The sequence below is a fragment of the Gymnodraco acuticeps genome, unplaced genomic scaffold (assembly GCF_902827175.1).
Source record: "Gymnodraco acuticeps unplaced genomic scaffold, fGymAcu1.1, whole genome shotgun sequence".
In the NCBI taxonomy this organism is placed as follows: domain Eukaryota; kingdom Metazoa; phylum Chordata; class Actinopteri; order Perciformes; family Bathydraconidae; genus Gymnodraco; species Gymnodraco acuticeps.
This window is the reverse complement of record NW_022992150.1, coordinates 589638-608380: the sequence shown is the minus strand read 5'-3', so window position 1 is coordinate 608380 and position 18743 is coordinate 589638. Positions and strand designations below refer to the sequence as shown.

Genomic DNA, 18743 nt, shown 5'->3' with positions numbered 1-18743 from the left:
TGAACACTTGTCATCAGAGAGCAGATGAACTGTGAACTGTATCGATCTGAGACTCAGACACCAGGGAGGAAATGTTTCCTGTCACTGATTGGATTATCCTCCAAAACAAACTTGTTGAAAATCAATCAGCAGTGAGTGCGGAGGTGGTTCACTTCAGAATATAAATGATCAGTTCGCAGGCACATTCAACTCTGACCTCACGTAGCTGTAATCACTGTTCTCTATAATTAGCCCCGTTTGACAGCGGAGAGAAAATGCTCTAGCCGCTGTGTGTGACAGAAGTCATACGAACCCTGAGGCTTAAAGTGCTCCTGAAACCTGAGATGTGTGGCAGCCATGTGGGAGCCTTTCATGTCACCTGTCATTTGCTCTGCACACTAATGCCACCCTGCCAATGGTAATGACATTGTACAGTAAAATACCCTACTAGTAGTTTTGCATATTGTAGCTCATTAACTACAAATTGGGTATCATTGATATTCCTGCAGAATATTTCCTTGAGCATGCCTCAACTTCTTTTAGATTGATTTCCTGCCTTCAAGTCAGGCACTGCCTCCAATTCATCAGCGCACAATGCAAATCATGTTGAAGAGCTTTCAAAGTTGCTTGTAATGGGTAATCCATCACACTTGTTTTGGGCCTATGTCATGTGTTATGCAGCACCAAGCACAAACTTGGAACAGTTTGATTGTTGGAATATTAAGGACACTATTACTGCAGATCTGACATTTGGTGATTGCAAATAATATCTACATTTATATGGTTATTTTCACAACATCAATGTTTGCCTATCGCTTGTATTTGCAACGTATCTACTTAATGATGGCCAATTATCCAACATTTTTTAATAATTACTAAGAGGATTTTTCAGTCTTTGCATTCCATCAGTCAAATATGAGTATAATACAATACAGCATTGCACAATGATACACTGAAGCCTGACATTCAACCCTGAATACAATGCTTTTCATAAACTAATGCTTAAATGTCAGATTTCAGGGTGCCCTTAAATAAAAAGAAAGAGCCCCTGGAAGTGGATGTTTTATTCTTAAGTGAAATTATATAAAAATTATGTTCAAGCACAAAAAAGTGAATGAAGCCTTAATAGAATAGTCAATAATTAATGATTGTATTGTAAATATAAAGGGTTGGTAGTTTATGGGATCATCCTAGCTTCTTCCAGCAGGAATTTGCACCTTGGTACAGTTTTTTCACCAATTGGGCTGTTGCCTTCAAATACTGCAGGGAGATGCTACTGGCAGATCACACTGCTTCCTCAACTGAACAATCTTCACACCTCGATTTCCGGGTTTTCACAAGTTGGTGCAATTTAGTAATGAAAGAAAATCAGAGCGCTTGTCATATTTTAATCCTTGCACACCAAGGAAATAACTAATTAGCATTCCGTTCTAAGAAAACTCAAACACGTGATGTGTTAGTTATATAATAACACACAGGGAGCATTATTGCCAGTGGTTATAATAAACCAACAAATTATGACCTATATTTTTGCACTTTATGTAAATACAATTTTGACAAATGTTTAGAGAAAAAAAAAAGCGCAGATTACAAAGGAAGGGGCAAAAACCTTGAACTCTTCTCTTAGCGTGATAACCTTTACGAATAAGTCACAACAGATCCCTTGTCCTTCTAATCAGTGAGTCAGAGTTTAATCTTGTTATCCTTTACCGACAACTACAGTAGCCCCCCATTGTCCTGCAGTGCAGAGTTGGCTGGTATGCTGCCAATTATTGTGTCTTTTCTATGCTTGGTTAATAATTAGAGAGGTTTTGTACCATGTGTGTGAGTCTGATAAAGGCAGGAAGGAGGGAAGGCAGCTCGCTTTATGATAAGATGCCTGATGGTTGGTCAAATAACCACTACTCCAAGAATGCCTGGACACTCCCTGATTACAATGGGATGGGAAATGGTTCTTAGATCAATCATCTGTGTGTAATCATGTCACCTTTACACTGTCATTAAGCTCTGGATGGCCTCAGGTCAAAGTGCCTTTTAAGAACTTCAAAATCTTGTTTCAGATCTTTGTTCCTCGTAAGGAAAGGAGCTCTACATAATAATTCCAAGGTAATGAGAAGAGAGCACTATAAATGTTGATGTTCCAAGACCGTCTCTTTATTAGCAACCACTTAAACTGCTGATGTGAAAAGCACTAAAAGCGTCTGTGGGAGAAAAAGCAATTTACCTGGTCATACCTTGACTGTGGAGGGTTGTCTCGTCATCTGGCTCAACCTGAGAAGAGAGAAATAGTTTTTAGACATCAAAGATGCAAAAATGCTCTCAGACACATAATCTCACACTATTTTTCAACATTTATTCTTTTTCCATCAATTTCTCCCAATTTCACTCATCACATGGTAACTGTCTTCTTCGGTCTGTCAGTCAGCACAATCTCCAAGCCTGCAGTGCTCACTCTGCCCTGACCCAGACTCAATCTGTATTATGAAGGCGCACTGGCATGGGAGATGAGACAATTCTGCTCTCACACTTCACTAAGTGTAAATGTAGACTGGGAAAATAAATGGAGGGCATGCGCTGAAGCGGAGCTATTAATGGCAACCCTGCAGCCCAAAAAAAAGCTAACAACCTAGAAATAATAAAGCACTATTTAAGGCTGAAAATAGAAAGGCGCGCTCCAGTGAGTAACTTGTTCGGCTACGCGCCTTTTATAAATAGCGCTGAGTAACTGAGGACAGACTCAAAGGAAGGGGGAAAAAGACGCGAAGCGCTCGATAAAGTCAGGGGAATTTATAAATCGTGGGCTTTATAGCGTGAATGGAATCTATAAATATCACAGCCACGAAACAAGCCTAGTTGTACAAAGTTGTGGATGTTGTCTTGGTCCCTGAGGTGCTGTTCGCAGCTTCTTACATAAGAGCTGCTTCTGTTTAAGATTGAGTTTTTTCTCCATTGTGATGCTGCGTACAAATCGGTACAGTTTTGTCGAGGTTGTAATTATACTATGTGAGGTATTAAAAACGTGTGTTTGCTTTGCGTACACCTTAATCTAACAAGCTGGTGTATGGTTAACCCATCTATAGGCATACAAGCAACAAGTAGGGTAGGATTCTTGGTAATACAGTATGTGTTATCATATATGTCTATATTTTCTTAGTAGACCATTTAAAAGTGCAGACTTGCCATTAATTATCCCAGATGAATGAATTATTACCACTTGTAACTGCAGAATTGCTGTTCATTGCCATGTATAAATGACTAATTACCATTTGTAGCTGATAACTTGCTGTTTATTATCGCGTATTAATGACTTGCTGTTGACTTTTTATTGATGGTTTAATGATTTTACTTCTCAATAGACTTAAAAGACAGAGAGACTTTACAAAACCTAGTAAACCAAAAGTCATTCTTTATTAATGATGCATAACTGATCTATAAAACATAAGTAAATCATTTATTTAGGGGTGATAGAGCCCTTAGTTTGGGAACCAAAATGTGTACAATTATTATAAGCTTTAAAATGTAGTGGTAAAAAAACAAACAGCCGCCCTCCACATATCTATGTTAAGGATAGTATTAGTGAAAAAGGACTTACAGGAACAACATTCCATGCCTTCAAGTCTTTCTGTTTCGTATTCGAAATCTTTTACTCCATCTGTTGTGTGAATGTGGAGGGGCTGTGGTTAGATATAGTTTGATTGAACATGTGCCATCTGCCCACAGTTTGCAATAATGTGGTGAGAAAGCTTAAGCCACAGATTGGACCACAAACTAGTATCTTTTCTGGCACGACAGCAAGAGTGTGACTTTTCTTTTGTCATTGTTCCGCATTTCTCTTGTTTCCCCCCCCCCACACCATGCTCAATAGAAGCCACAACACAGCTTAGTGGTGGCCTTGCGAGACCCCTTTAAAAGTGTATATTAACAACACACAGAGGACATATTTAACGGCTTGGATGGTAGCTTGACCCCAGGATTATAAAATGCAGCAAGTCCACTGATACTTCAAGTTTAGTTTCCACACTTCTTTTACACATTTTAGTTTTCCTCTACAGTAAACGTAAGATTACAAATAGGCTTATTCTGCTTAAGTTGCTCTTAAATCTGTCTTCATGGGGTTTTAGTGTGGGAAGAACAAGCGGCTAACTCCAGTGGGTGAAGACAAGGCGACAGCAGACAGACGTCAGACATAAGAACTGCCATCCTGTCTAAAAATGTCCCTCATCTTCAACAGGAAGGAAGTCATTTCTGAGAGCGCTGGCACCAGGGGAGTAAGTCAATGCGATAATAAAGAAGGAAAAAATAGTCCCAAAAAAACAAGAAGTCATGTCTCACCATCTGAAAGAGGATGAGTGTGTGTTTGTTTTTGCCTTTTAAGGCAATGACTAGCTACTGTGAACTAAGTTCACATTTTTTGGGGTTCCTAAGAGGAAAATATGAATGCATGAATGAAAGGGGAGGCAGCTGGTACAAGTCTAAGTAAGAACACTTTAAGAAATTGATGGCAAGAACAGCTTGTGTCAGCGCTGGAGCACTTTGAGCTGACAGGGACTTTCTATTGGCTCCCGGGCCTTATAGGGCAGGGTTAGCACCTTTGTTGGCTTCACTATGCAGCTTGTCCCTGACACATGTCAAACTCCACCATCACCTCAGGGTCAGACTGTTCTCATTCACTTTTTGTGCTTAAATCTACGAAAAGTTATCTATTTTAGTACGTTTATAACTCCAGACGTGAGGGCTTCTAAGGAAATAGTGAAGTAGAATAAATAGTGAACAACTCTGCGAAAGTTGGGTTGGATGAATGAATGATCAAGCCCTAACCCTAATTTTAACCCAAAACACAATTAGTTCCAAATCATGCATGGGTTGCTTGTGCTTAGTAGTATAACTTTTAAATAACCTTTATATAAGAAATCATATAACCGTTAAGGATACGTTGCTAGGGTACAGAGTATAGCCTTGTCAAGATAATGTGTAGAACTTATTTGTGTCTGACAGAATAACAACAATATTATTGCTACTTTTCAAGCCTCCTGCACTGCAGTGGCGTGTTTGGATTTGTGAAGCTCTTACTCAGAAAGTCAGTGGAGGCAATCTTAAATATCTAAAGAATGAATGACTTATACCAAATGTAACAATGATGAGTTACTCAAACAACGTCTGAGTCACTTACTGTTTGTCGGCCTTCTCCCTGTCATCCAGGAAAAACAGTGCAGTGGCCAGGAAAAACATGCCCCCCAGGACGATGATGAAGGGACAGAGCATGAGGGCATAGCCTAGACTGAGGAACCGCCAAAGCGCTGATGTAGCGTAGCTCTGCTGAAGGCCGTCCGAAATCTGCACATGAACAAACACAGACACACAGAAGGGAGGAGAGATTCTTTTAAAACTAATCATCAACCAAAAGTTCTTAAAATATCCTGTCAAGCACTGACATACAACATGCTCTTATGAACTCACACCGACACATGCAGGGTGAGTTCTCGATGTTTCATCATAGCAACAGACGAAAGTAACGGCATGATGTAAGATGCCCCGTTTTTGTTTTAAGCGAGGCAGTATTTCACAGCTAATAGCTCATATTGTTGTCCAAGGCTTTCAGTCTGTCATGCTTCTGCGCTGAGGAAAACAACAGCTGGAGAATGGTGGGTGTGAAGTGACCATTTCTACCTCACAGTGTCACTCAAAAGGCAGCTCCCAATCAGCATAGATCACTGTACAGCAATCGTGATGTAGAGGAGGCTGCCGATAGTAGCTTTTAGGAGATTATGTTATGTATGCGTAACATCAGGTACATGTAAAAGCTTCTAGTCTGTGAGAGAGAGTCTGAGCAGCCATAGGTCATCCTGGCTGAAGCACATTGATTATGTTAGTGTCAGCAGAATGAGATTCTCTACGGAGAGAGCTGCAGAACTGCTGACAGAAGGATGTTGGAGTGTATCACCGTGTGTATGTGTTCATGTGTGCATGCATGAAGAGAAAGAAAGGATGGTGGAAGAAAAAGTTAAATAAATCTATATGACAAAATGTGGTGTACAAAGCAGCTGTGTGTGGCCTGTGCAGAGGAATCTCGCCAGGTAAAGTAAATTGCCTGCCAGTACAGCTTAACTAAAAATACATAGTGAACTGCTGCATGTCTAATTATCAAGCTAGAAGGCATTTCTTGGGAGATTGCTGAGAGATTGTTCCCGGCGTTCCCCTGCCACCCACTCAGCCTGCAGCCATGTCCTACTCATGCAGTAAGGAGGAGTCCATTATGTGGTTCTCCAGGGACTCTTATGTGACAACTGCTTTGGTCTACGTGCCGATGGAAGGGGATCTTGGCATAAACTGAGGAGAATTTCAGATGCACTTTTTTACACAACAGGAGGTGGTGATGTGTTATAGTTGAAGTTGGTGGTTGTGCTGCATTTATATCTGCAGGCGTTCCCACATAAATACATCTATGGTACACTGCGAACACCACATTGGTTTGCAGAAAGGAGCACTTCATCTGCAGGACTGTTTGGTGCACATGTAAGAAAACACAATTGTGTACCAAAATGACTGAATCACTGGCTTACTTTCTCTTGTGGTTGCTTAGCAATAACCACGAGTCTGTTTTTCTTGAGATTCTTTACTTTTCTCTCAAGATTTGAGCCAGGCTGCATGAGTTGACTGTATGTTTGCCTGCGCTCAGAGTGCGTCACGACGAGTCCATCACACTCGCGTGCAAAACCTCAGTGCAGGAACTGAGGCAGTGAGTGGTGACGCACTCGGAGCATTCTGGGCCTTGATGGTCAGGAGGTTTGCAGAAGAGTGAGAAACCCCCGGACATTCAGTGTGTCACTCAGAGCAGAGTCGTAACCCCGGAGGCTGGATGGAGGACCGGGGTGACTGGCTTACTGTGGGGCCAAGACAGGGTAATTCTGACTGGCAGTGTACGACCGTGTGCGCGTGTGTGCGTGTTTGTGTGTGAAAATTGGCTATTCAAAGTTCCAAAGTGATATCATTACATTGCTTATTTTGTCTTTAACAGTCCTGAACTCAAATATATTTAGTTATTAATTAATTTACATAAAACAGCTGTGAGGCAGCAAATATGAGAAACAAAAAAAAGCTAATGTGTATCATTTTCTGTATTGCTGATTTAAAGGTTCGAAATAAGGACATCTGGGATTAGGGACTATTTCCATTTAGCTAACACCATTGTTTATGGCTGAGCTGGTGGCTAACAGCTAACAATGCTACCAGCTAACGATACTAACAGCGCTTACAGTGCAAACAACAGCAACATTGCTTACAATGTTAGCTTTAATTCACTTTGCTCAAACCGGGATGTGGGTGTCGTGTCACACTTGAAACGGCGCCATGAGTCGGCTGTTGTCAGCTGTATGAGCGCAGCGCACAGTGGCGGCCATTAGCTAGCAAGTTGGGCACGACGACAAGGACTAACATGCACTAACTGAAGCTCTGATTACATCACACACACAGAGAGTTTGACACAATTATTTGGTCAAGACATTGCACCAATAGCTCTTTACAAGGCAAATGGTTATTTCCTGTATATAGTGCACTTAATCTTGTATAGGCAAAATGAAATATCATAATTGCTGTATTTATATTTTCTATGAATCAAGTTTAAATAACTGCTTTCAACATATCAATTAAATTGGGGTGATCCAGAATGAGCAGTATTTCAAATGACTGCAACTCTTGATGTATTAATAGTATATTTGTAGAATAGAAGATGACAGTGGGTATTATTTGATCTACAAAAAGCACCATGGAGCCAGATTCTCTTCCCAGGATTTTGATTTTTTTTCAATACTAGTTTTGTTTAGTCTTTTGAAGAGCTTGTCAGTACTCGGAGATAATTTACTGCTCCTTTTATCTGGATTCAACAATAGTTCAACATCTCCATTTAAGGAGGAAAAGAAAAGCAGTATACTTTGAATGCAGCACGACAAGCAGCTGCGTCTGCTGCCAGCCTGTCAGGACCCGACAGAGCATCTACAGGATCAGTTTGATTCACTAATCAAACACTTCCACTTTGCCTTTGTAAAAATTACCTAGGCTGTGAGCCAGAGGCACAACAAATAAAACACAATGTAAACATATGACACTAATGCAGTCTTTTCTCTTGTCTGGCACATCATAAATACTTATTTAAAAAGCTTGATATGATGTAAAGATTGTCATATGGGTGTAATTTCACACTTGCGTGTTGTATATTGCTTCCCAAAAAAGGCAAACAGAATGCATTCCTCCACAGAGTTACTATTTCACTTCTGAATAGTTCATTCTCTATCTGGAATAAGAAGTATGCTGATTGACGGTGGATCTTGTTTTACAGTCCATTGAATAGCAAGCAGCATTCGTAATCTGGCCTCCTGGACGTATGCATGCAGTTTAGATGGTTGGGTTTGTTTGGTTAAGGGGGCTGTTGTGGGTTGATTGACTCTGACCTTGAGGGGCCTAGCCTCCTAGTAAGAACAACTCTCTCTCATCTCCTGACCAATCGGATACAGCAACACCGGCCCCTCCTGATTTACTAGAAAACACCACTGACAGCCTGAAGAGCGCTGGTGAAATCACAACTCTGTTCACCAGCCCTCCCGAGACGTGTGCTAAAAGCTCCTCTTGTACCTCACTTTGCACTGGCCCACTTAAAGCTAGCGCTGAACTGGTATCTGAATACATGGTGTGTGCATGTATAAGGTGCTCACAGAAACGCTGAAGGGTTTTACGAACTGGGATAAGAAAACATCCTCTTCTGGAGAAATCTTACCAGGCCTATCAGGTACGGACTTCCTGCGTCACCCAGGAGATGCGAGGTGAAGCTCTGAAAGGCGACCGCCGTTGCTCTCCTCGTGGGGATGACGACAAACTGCACACAGAGAGGAACGGAGGGTAAAAAATCCACATGAGATGATGATGACACAGGTAGAAAGATTCAGTCAGCCATGTTAAAACGGCTCGTGCTGCCTTCAATTATGTACGCAGAGCCCACCTCAGTGGGTCAGAACACCGCAGGCATATCTGTCAGTCAGAGTCTATCTCTTTCTCTACATACTCACCCCAGTCTCCAAACTGATTACAAATGCAGGCACTGGTTGGTACACCTTACTGAAAGTCTAAGTCTTCACTTCACAAGATACCAAACCATACACGAGAGAAGGGGCTCCCCTTTTTGTTTCCATGAGCAGTAATTATCATCCCCCACCCAAACTGTAGCCCACTTACATAATTATCAAAACTGACTGATTGGATGACCGCCATTTTTTGCGGGAATTTCCAGTGACCCACTATATAGGTATAGGTTTCCAGTACTTACCATTAAAATGTCCGCCGTAATGGCCCAGTTTAGGAAAAGCAGCGTCTCTCCTATGAAGATGCAGACCTAAATGAAGCAGAAAAAGAATGGTCCATTTAGAGGTGCTAATTAAGATCAACTGCACAAAGGACTGGTAACCAGACCTGGAGGTTTTGTGCAGCATTGTGTGTGGGAATCCTCTGCTGAATAAAAGTGCTTCGGTTGCTGTGGTTTAAAAACATGTTATTATGCAGTGACCCAATTATACATGGAGGCCTTCATTTCAGGCCCACGAGCTGAAAAACACCACAGGATGATAAGGATTGTTTATTCTTGTAAGGACATATTTTAACACTTCCTAAGTTTAGATCCAGCTGCACTATATTAATTTATGTTCCACTTCTGAATGGGTGGAACAGAAACTTTAAATAACATGATGGATTGGATATACACTGAACTATTTGTGCATGTAGGCTACTGTATATACACGGGTCGGTTCCAGCTAGTGTTGCTTTCTTAGAAACAGACCCAGAGGGATTTGGTTGCAGTGGAATCTCTGTGTATGTCTGTATTGCCAGGTTTCGTCTGGTACGGATTAATACGGGAGGTTTATGTGTGTTTCCTGCAGGGGAATAACCCCTCTGCCAGTGGGCCAGATCTACAGTACAACACATAAAGCTACAGAGGGAGTCTGACAGAGGAGATTTAGACAAGTCTGTCCTGAGAGCTGCGAACCAGACACCGTGACCGACGTGTTGCCCCTAAGAAGAGAGAAGCCCGGCCTTTCCTCAGATTAGCTGTGTGTTGACGAGACAACAGCTGCGAAGGGTCGCTGGTTACAGCTGCGTCACGCCTTATAACATGACACATCTGTCGGTGCTTGCCATGAAACCTGAGCTGATCACTTACAACTGCTGCTGTACTGTACGATCATTTGATAGTTTACAGTAGATTAGTCTGAGAAGAAGGCAACCTTTTAAAAGTTACAGCCTGTTTGATTGAACTTCTATTACACTTGTTTGAAAAATATCTCTACTTATCTCAATACTAAGGGGCTATAATCGGCTAACCCTTATTGCTAAATCTAATAGCAAAAATCTTTCCCAAATGTGTTAATAAGAAGATTAATATATTATATATAAAATAATGTTGGACGGATCTGTAATTATTTAATAATGAATATGGACATTTCAGCACCTCATGTCTCAAATCATTCTTCAGTCAAACAATAAATAAATGTGGGCTTTTGATCTTATCTGAGTTAATATTTGAACTTATTAAATTAAAATCATCAGTTAAGCAAGTGATTTATCATTTAGTAACTACTTTGTTAAAAAGCTGTTTCCACCAGCATTCTCCAATTAATTAATAAGGTTATTATTTAATACTGCTTTGTTGACTGAAATGGCATGTTATCGCAGTCCTATAACAGACATTGTCCAAGATAAGATTACATACTTGAACACACCTCGCATATACAGCAAGGAAGTCAGGGTTCAAGCATGCCAAGGTTAGCAAGTTCCTTTACACGCAGGGAAATATTTTCCATCTTTTCCAGTTTCCAGCAGTATTACCGCCCAAGTTGTTGAGAGTCAGTTCCTATTCCCATGTCTCTGATAAGAGTGAGAAAATTGGTGCTTAGCTCGGAGTGCATTGTTTCAGGGCAGGGTTTTTTAAGTTGCACCCTTTCCTGCTTCACAAGGCAATCAGACTTTCACGCGCTCTGGGCATTAGCCTGAGACTTTTAACTTTTGGCTGGATGAGGTATGAGCCTCAGCTACCTGCAGCGGCTCCTGAGGCTGTCTCAATCTAACCTTCAATTACACATTATGAGGAGCGACACCCACTCACTGCCTGTGGGCCTGAGAGGATCTGGCATTAGGCAAGGTGTCTTTAACATGTTTTATTCCACCTGATGAGCTTTTACTAAGCCTTCTCTTGTTAGATTGGATACCAGACTTTCCCTTTTAATTCTCAGCCTCAGAGGCTAATCCTTAATTAACATAATCACTCTTTGTAGAGAGACATTTCTCACTGAGGCGCTGTTGATTCTTGGAAATAGGAAAGCAAAATGTGTCCTTATCACGACCCCTCTCCATTGTTTGATTAAAGTTCCTCTGTCGCACATATTATACACAGAATAGTGACAGGAAGTGAGTCTTACATAGGCTCCTATAATGCTCTTCTTGGCCACCACGAAGATAAGGCAGATAAAGATGGCCGAGCCCAGCATGCTGACAGCGCACACCAGCGGGTCGGCTCGCTCTGTCTTCTGGCGGCACAGGCGCGTGGTGACCGCCCCGATGACCACGCCCAGCAGACCCGTCACACAGGTGATCGCCCCGAAGATGAAGCTGGACAGGAGAGCAGAGAAGAGACTGTTATTAAACATATATTCCATGCAAGTTTGTAGACAATCACTAAAAGGAAGTTTCAGTTAGCAAGCAGCTGTTTTAACCGTGATCTTATAAGCGTTTTTCCCTGTAGATGAACTAGACTGTACAGCTATATCTCTATTGTAGTTAATTCCAGGTCATCCAGCTGTGAACACAATGCTGGTTATCTTTCTCTTTTACTAGGTTTCACATTACACCAGTGACTTCAAAGCCTGTCTTATGTGTTTAGTCATTAACCTCTCACCTGTCTGTGCTGCTGCAAATCTCCTTAGTGGTACAGGGCTCTGCCGTCTTCTGGACCACCTGAGCTCTGGCCAGGTACACAGGGATCCACATACCAAACGCACCAGTGGCAAAGGACACCGAGGAGGATGCCAGGGAGGAGAACACGTAGCTCCGACTAGCCAGACAAAGAAACAAAGCGATTAGAACAAGTGATTATCTTGGCTCACAAAAGGCAAACATAAACAAGCGACTGTTTTCTGTCACACTCTCTCCGTCTCTATCTCTTTGTAAATCCCATCTAATAACAGAGAGGTTATACAAGATAAGCATTATCTTGCAGGTGAGAATATTTTAATTTAAAGCAGCTCTGGTGCTGAAATCATATGCAGCTAAAGTTGACAGTTTTACTCAGGAGACAACAATAACACTTAACACTTTCCATTGGTTGTGAATGTGGAAGACTGTGTAAAGCTAAAAGTCGCACTGAGCTCTCATAAATGTACATGGCAACATCTCAGTAGAGTTTATAACATTTCTTAAAGGAGTCTAGCCCGCAGGTCATATAATAACAAGGGCCTACAGTGTCCAGGATGCAAAGCTGCCTTCACAGTTCAGCAGTATTGCAGAGAGCTGCTGAGTGAATGATACTGGTTCACTGTGTCCTGTGTAGACATTCCTATGCCTCTAATGGCTAGTATAGGCTAACCAGGAGTGAATGTGTTTATGTAATAAGCGTGTTCAATAAAAAGAACAACTGTGTTAAACATTTGAGAAGTTGGATTCAGCTAATGTTCAGCATTTTGAATGACTTAAGAGAATATTTATCCTTAAGTACATTTATAAAATAATCAACTTTGCGAGAAAAACAAAGTCTTCTTTAAGGATTCAAGGTTAAATGGGGTGAGTAAATGATACAAAAATATCATTTGAGGTGGAAGTATTCCTTTAAATGATCAAAATAGTTGATTAATTTGATGATGATTGACTTAATGATTGACTTTAATGGACTAATCCAATTTGTATACAAAATAAAAACGCCTGTACAAAAGATCAAATATGTGATGATTCATATTCAAAATGTGAAGAATTTTCTTTTTTGCATGCCTGGCTATACAGTATTTTATCTATTGGGGTAAAATAGACGATGTTAGGGCCTAATCTCTGAACAGGTTAACAGGTCAATACCTCCTAAACCTTGTATGTTCTCTAAAAGGGATAGTCGGCCTTACTTCTTGGCGAGTGCCTTCATGTCACAGAGCCAGGAGGTGCGGGTCTTGATGTATCCCATCTGGTCAGGGGCGCCTCTCTTTGGCTCGGGCACGAAGAGCAGGATGAGGGTTCCTGCCATGATCCCTAAAGCTGGGGACACCTATCAGGGCAAGAAAGACATATGAGGCTTTGGATCGTATTAACACATCTCCCTGACACGATGTTCACAGTGTGTGTGGTTGAGAGGGGGGCAGACATGAGATTCAGGACAAAGAAAAGTGTGTTTACAATCTGAATGGAAGGCCACTGTTTGCCGATACGCCTGACATCCTATACAAGCCCTCTGGAGCCGAGAACATTCCCTCTGCTTACTCTGTTGTGCATTTATGTGTGTGTGGGGGGGGCTTTTTTCTGTGCGCATCAGCATACAAGACTCAAGAAGAGCTTTTGGGCTTTGAAAGCTGCTTTGTGAGCTCTGCACCAAGGTGAAACCCTTTATAAGTGCCCACCTGCTATTATGTTCACTATCATCCTTTCTGAGGTAGCATGTTTGTGCATGTGTGTGTCTGTGTGGAGGACACAAAGCAGGATGGGATGTGTGGGGGAGGATTTGGTAGAGTAATTCAAATTGCTCACAAAAAAACAAAACAATTTCATCTGTCAGGGGTATTCATCATTTTATATTATTGTAGCTTATAAAATCCATTTATATGCACAATTACTGGGGTACAGTAAAAGGTGTGTGTGTAGGTGTGTGTATGTGTGCACTGGTTTTCCATTGAGGGACTCATTCTGAGTTTGATGTGGCTCATAACATTGCTGATTATGCGGTTCAATGCGGTGGGTATGGTCTCAGGTGCGGGATAACACAGCACTGATAATTTCCTTTCCTATAATGTCTCCTTTCTCCTTCTACTTGTGTGGAGCAACTTAATTGGATCCACATCGGCGTATTATAATATGCTTTCAGCGAGAGGCAGCCTAATGGAAGAAACAGAGCGGGCTCATTTTAAATAAAATTAATATTTGCTTTGTTTTGGACAAGTTTTGCACTCATGTCCCCTCATCATTATTCAACAAGACACCAGAAGTCTGTGGTCTTTGACCCCCACTCCCACAGGGCCCATTAGACACTCCCTGCATGGATGGTTGGTAATCAAACAAATTAGCTGTTGCCCTCTCCTGCTCCTCATACTGTATCTATGCATGGCCCCCCCCCCCCCCCTCCACCTATTCTTTCTTATCGACTACATTTCGCAAAACAAGGTAGCTGGAACATGTTGGGCAAAAACAAACGGAAGCGCTGCAGTGTTTTTTTCCTTAAAGCAGGATACCGCCTCACAGAATCTGTTTCATGTCTTGGTATTTGTTTTCCTCTACATGCCACACCGGTGATTAATTGGCTTTGAGATTGTTTTATTGGAATGTCATTGTGGCTGCTGTGGAACAAACTGCCCCGCTCTTTGTTTTTTTTAATACCCCACAAAGACAAGAAGAAATGGACGTGTGTCCTGTTTCCTTAAACCTAGGGAGCTGTCACTTCCAGGAATCCCTTCCTCCACGCCATGCTGAGGGAATGTTTAATGTCTTCCTTTAAAATGTCGGTTCATGAGAGTCAGGTCATACTTTGTTTTTAGGATTTTTAAAAGCTGACCCCAAAGTCGGCTGCTCCTGGGGAGTCCCGTTAGACCGTTCATTGGTGCTCTCCATTACTGCTGGTATGCCTCTAAACGCTTTGTCTCAGGTACTCATTGGAGTCCTTGTAAAGAAATGCTATGACAACAGTGATTTATGGTCCTGACTTAACACTTGTGTCTGCTTTTAAGTATGCAGTAAGTGTGCTACTGCAAAAATAACAACAACTGTCCAATATGGATTTTTTGTTAAAGCAATACCTTATCAAGGTTGGACATCTCACCAATTTTCTTCAGATACATTTTCTTGAGAGCTTGAATCAGCCTTTAATTAAAATGGAACCATCTCAATGTTGAGCCAGTATGAAGAAAAAATGTGTCTTCATGCTAGGTTGGTGCCTTCTTTGGCAACATACAGTATGTAGGTGGCTATTTGTTGCAAGGGATTTTTGCGCTCTTTGAAAAGCATCTGTTCCTGAAATGCGTCATTTCCCACCCATGGACTCCATTGTTCTCTTTTGTTTAAAACATAACACATGTTTTAAATGATTAAAGCAACATACCTAGAGCTAACCTAAGCACTAATGTTAATTAGCACAGCGTAACTTAACATTATGCAAATCCACTTTAGGATCAGGACGGAAAAACATTACAAAACACAGCCTTTTAGCTTGAACGTCACTCAACGTCAATAAGGTGACGTTGAGTGAGTTTGATGTTTCATTATTTTGATTATATTTTAGAAAGGGTTTTTTAGGAGGCTGGAGACTGAGCTGCTGATGATGTGGATGTATGTGAGAGCCTTGAGCTCTCTCTGCTCTGTCACTTCCCTACAATGTCAGGGCTGTCCCCCCCCCCATCCCGGAGGTGCTACTGCCACCACTGACCCTTCTGACCCCAGATTCAAGACAGTCCTCAATGCCGAGCCCTGCAGGAGGGGCTCTTCATCTGTCTAAAGTTGTGTCCATGTTTGTGTGCAGTGTTGGGGGATGACCTTACCCTCAGTGCCCAGTGCCAGTCTCCTGCAGCCACCTTGGCACTGGAGCCCAGGATGTAGCCCAACCCACTGCAGAGAGACAGAAAGACACAACACATCATATAAATAGCTCATAACCTGCTTCACCCAGTACACAGTATATAAAGTAAATGAGCCCATAATCCACATCTGCCTATATCCTTTTTGTTTGCGGCGTTGAGTGTTGCTTGACATGGAGGGCTTATGACAGTGATGAACTGATCAAACCACCGGTAGCTACTTATCTCGTTGGTCTATTTATGGAAGTGTGATTCGTGCACGAAATGCAGGTGCAAAGGTACCGCCCACGAGCCAACAGAGCGCTCCAGTAACACGGTTGTCAGAAGGCTAGAGGCTGTGTGTTGTCACAGTGTTATTGAATTCTACCACATTTTACTTGAGTTTAAGCGTGTCTTGTACATACAGGGACATTGCAGTTAAATGCTTTGAGGAAAATGTTGCCAGATCTGATCAGATAAAGCGCCCCTAATGCTGTGATAAGCCTCCGCTGCTGGATAGCATCAGCATTTGAAGGACAAAGAAGATTTGTAGAGTAAACTGAAGGACAGATAACTAACTCTGTGGTCATAATCTCAACACAACAATGCAGTAAAGATATTTGTTTGTGTTCAGTATAACCTGAACTATTTCATTTTAGTCGTTATTAAAGCAAAAATGAACATCTGATTCCAGCTTGCTATTTCCTACTTGTCTCTGTTTTATGTGATAATAAACTGCCTTTTTCGTATTTAAAACTGTTGGACGAAAATTATTTTTCTTGTACATTGACTTTTAATTTTTAGTGCCAGCCCACCTTACCACAATCATAAACAAACCAAATGCGGGAGTATCTTTAAAAAATATGGTGTTCCTTTACCTCAAGTACTAAAGATGTAGTAACTAAATACCTAGACATTTCATGTGGTTTTCCCACTATATTTGTCACCCATCCTATTGTAGTTCCTTAACTAGAAATAGCCAGTAAAAGTCAGTCAGACTTCCTGATTTTCAGAGAACCTATTTCTCTGCATGTACAGTGCCTCAGGAGGTGCTGTTTTACATTTTTTTTTTTTTTTTTTTAATTTTACCTTTATTTAACCAGATAAAAAGCAAATGTTGCCAATGACTTAACAGTGGGTTCTTATCAGCAGTGGCTGCTAAATGGCCAAAACATGTTTAACTGGCTTAACATACACACACAGAGCAAAGGGGAAACAGTCTGCTTCCATGATTAGATCTCCAAAAATAACACAGCAGTATAAATGGGCTCGGACAGCATATGATATTTCCAGTGGGTGACTAACAGCTAATTTTATCAGAGTTGACCCAGAGAGTGTTTGGAAAGTTCAACAGCCACAATAAAACTGGAGCATGAAAGATATGCTCAGATCAAGCACCGGCGCGGCACAGAAAGCTGTCTCTGTGGCCAAGTTTAAATTATGGGGGGAAAGGGAGAGCAGGGGAATCCATTTCCTGTGAATCCGGTCTAATTCCTGAGGTCATTTCCTGGAAACGGTCATAACAACCTTGGTACAAACAAGTGGGAGACTGAATAGGATGTTTGAATGCACTTTACTGAGACCCACTCTTTCACCTTCTATTGTCTCTGTTGCTGGGCAGTTTACTGTGACCCAAACATTTTGGCATTACACAACCACTCAGTTTAGACTTCACATCCTTTTTTGTCCAACTGTCTCGAATCAGCCAATAGAAGCGGCAATAAAGCGGCAATGATTTATTGATTAGTGGTAAATTATTACATGAATTGTCATCTATTGTGTAATTAATTAAATGGTTTGAGTAGAAATACATTTCAACATTCTCTGATTACAGATTCTTAAATGTAAATATTAGCAGGTTTCTTTACTCTTCTGTTACAAAAAAATGAAAGTCTTTGTGTTTTGGTCAAAACATTTGTGGGCATCAAGTTGGGCTTCAAGGAAACACTGAATGCCATTTTCTAACTAATTCATTAATCAAGAAAATAATCAACCTATTATTTAACAATGCAACTAATTGGAAGTTGCCAACCGATTTTTATGTTAACAATCTACAGAGCAGCATATTCCCTATTTACTTAACATTTCCTTGTCTGTGATCCTGCGTGCAGGAGCTGGAAAACACTGCAGGATGCTGCTGCTCAGACGCATACTGTTAGGCACTGTATAAAACGATAAACCTCAAGTGGCATCCACCGGTATATTCATCTTTTATTACTTGGCTTTGTTTGTTTTTTCCCTGTGGCCCTCTTTCTGATTGAATGAACTGAATAGGCAGGGGATTTGAGCTTAATAATACCTATACTCTCACAGCTCCACGCCACAACCCAACAAGCCTCTCGTCCTCCTTTAAGCTTCACACAGCCAATTGTAAGTTCTACTTTTCTTTCTACAGAGGGCTCTTTGTGTGTCTGGAGAAAATAAAGAGCCAGATAGGAGCTAGCCTGACCTTTTTCTATGTGAGGATAATTTAAATTGTCGATGCTCATTCTCCTTTGGATTTAACATGTAAAGAACCTGCTGGATTGGATGAAAGCACTAAGCTATAGTTTCATAAAATGTCTACAGGAACACCTCTAAATATAGAAATGTGGTTCTCCGTCTGGCACTTACCTTCCCAGTGGGATGGCCAGGTAGAAGACAGAGAGCATCATGGTGCGGCTGTTGTTATTGAACAGGTCTCCTATGATGGTGGGAGAGATGGAGGAGTAGCTGGACTCTCCAATACCCACCAGGCCTCTGGAGAGCACAAACAGCCAGTAGTACTGCAGAGAGAAAAAGAAAAAAGAAATATGAGTTATGTTATGAAGCTCAGAGTCAGAGCACATTGTCAAATACCCAACGGCTATTTATCTTTGTCGGAAATCATTTTCCTAAGAAAAGTTTCAGTGTAGCACAGTATAGACGGTCTAAGTCTACCTATACTCCTATAATACTAAGCAGGTGTACACATTCCCATGTGGTCATATCGTCTGACTCTCGAGGAGATTATTT

General features: G+C 41.4%; 1 protein-coding gene across 2 annotated transcripts in view; it reads right to left on the bottom strand.

Moving 5' to 3' along the window:
• spns2 (spinster homolog 2 (Drosophila)) overlaps nt 1–18743 on the bottom strand; it is a 74985-nt gene that overhangs the window by 7381 nt on the left and 48861 nt on the right. Inside the window, exons 4-12 of one of the 2 annotated variants that reach the window (XM_034204102.1) lie at nt 18363–18514; nt 15735–15801; nt 13122–13261; nt 11912–12067; nt 11436–11625; nt 9293–9358; nt 8747–8845; nt 5150–5313; nt 2204–2250 (exon numbers count right to left, since the gene is read on the bottom strand). In XM_034204102.1, coding sequence (XP_034059993.1) covers nt 2208–2250; nt 5150–5313; nt 8747–8845; nt 9293–9358; nt 11436–11625; nt 11912–12067; nt 13122–13261; nt 15735–15801; nt 18363–18514 — 1077 coding nt within the window. In that variant the 3' untranslated portion in view covers nt 2204–2207. The remainder of the gene's footprint in view (nt 1–2203; nt 2251–5149; nt 5314–8746; nt 8846–9292; nt 9359–11435; nt 11626–11911; nt 12068–13121; nt 13262–15734; nt 15802–18362; nt 18515–18743) is intronic. The other variant, XM_034204101.1, reaches the window with a different exon arrangement.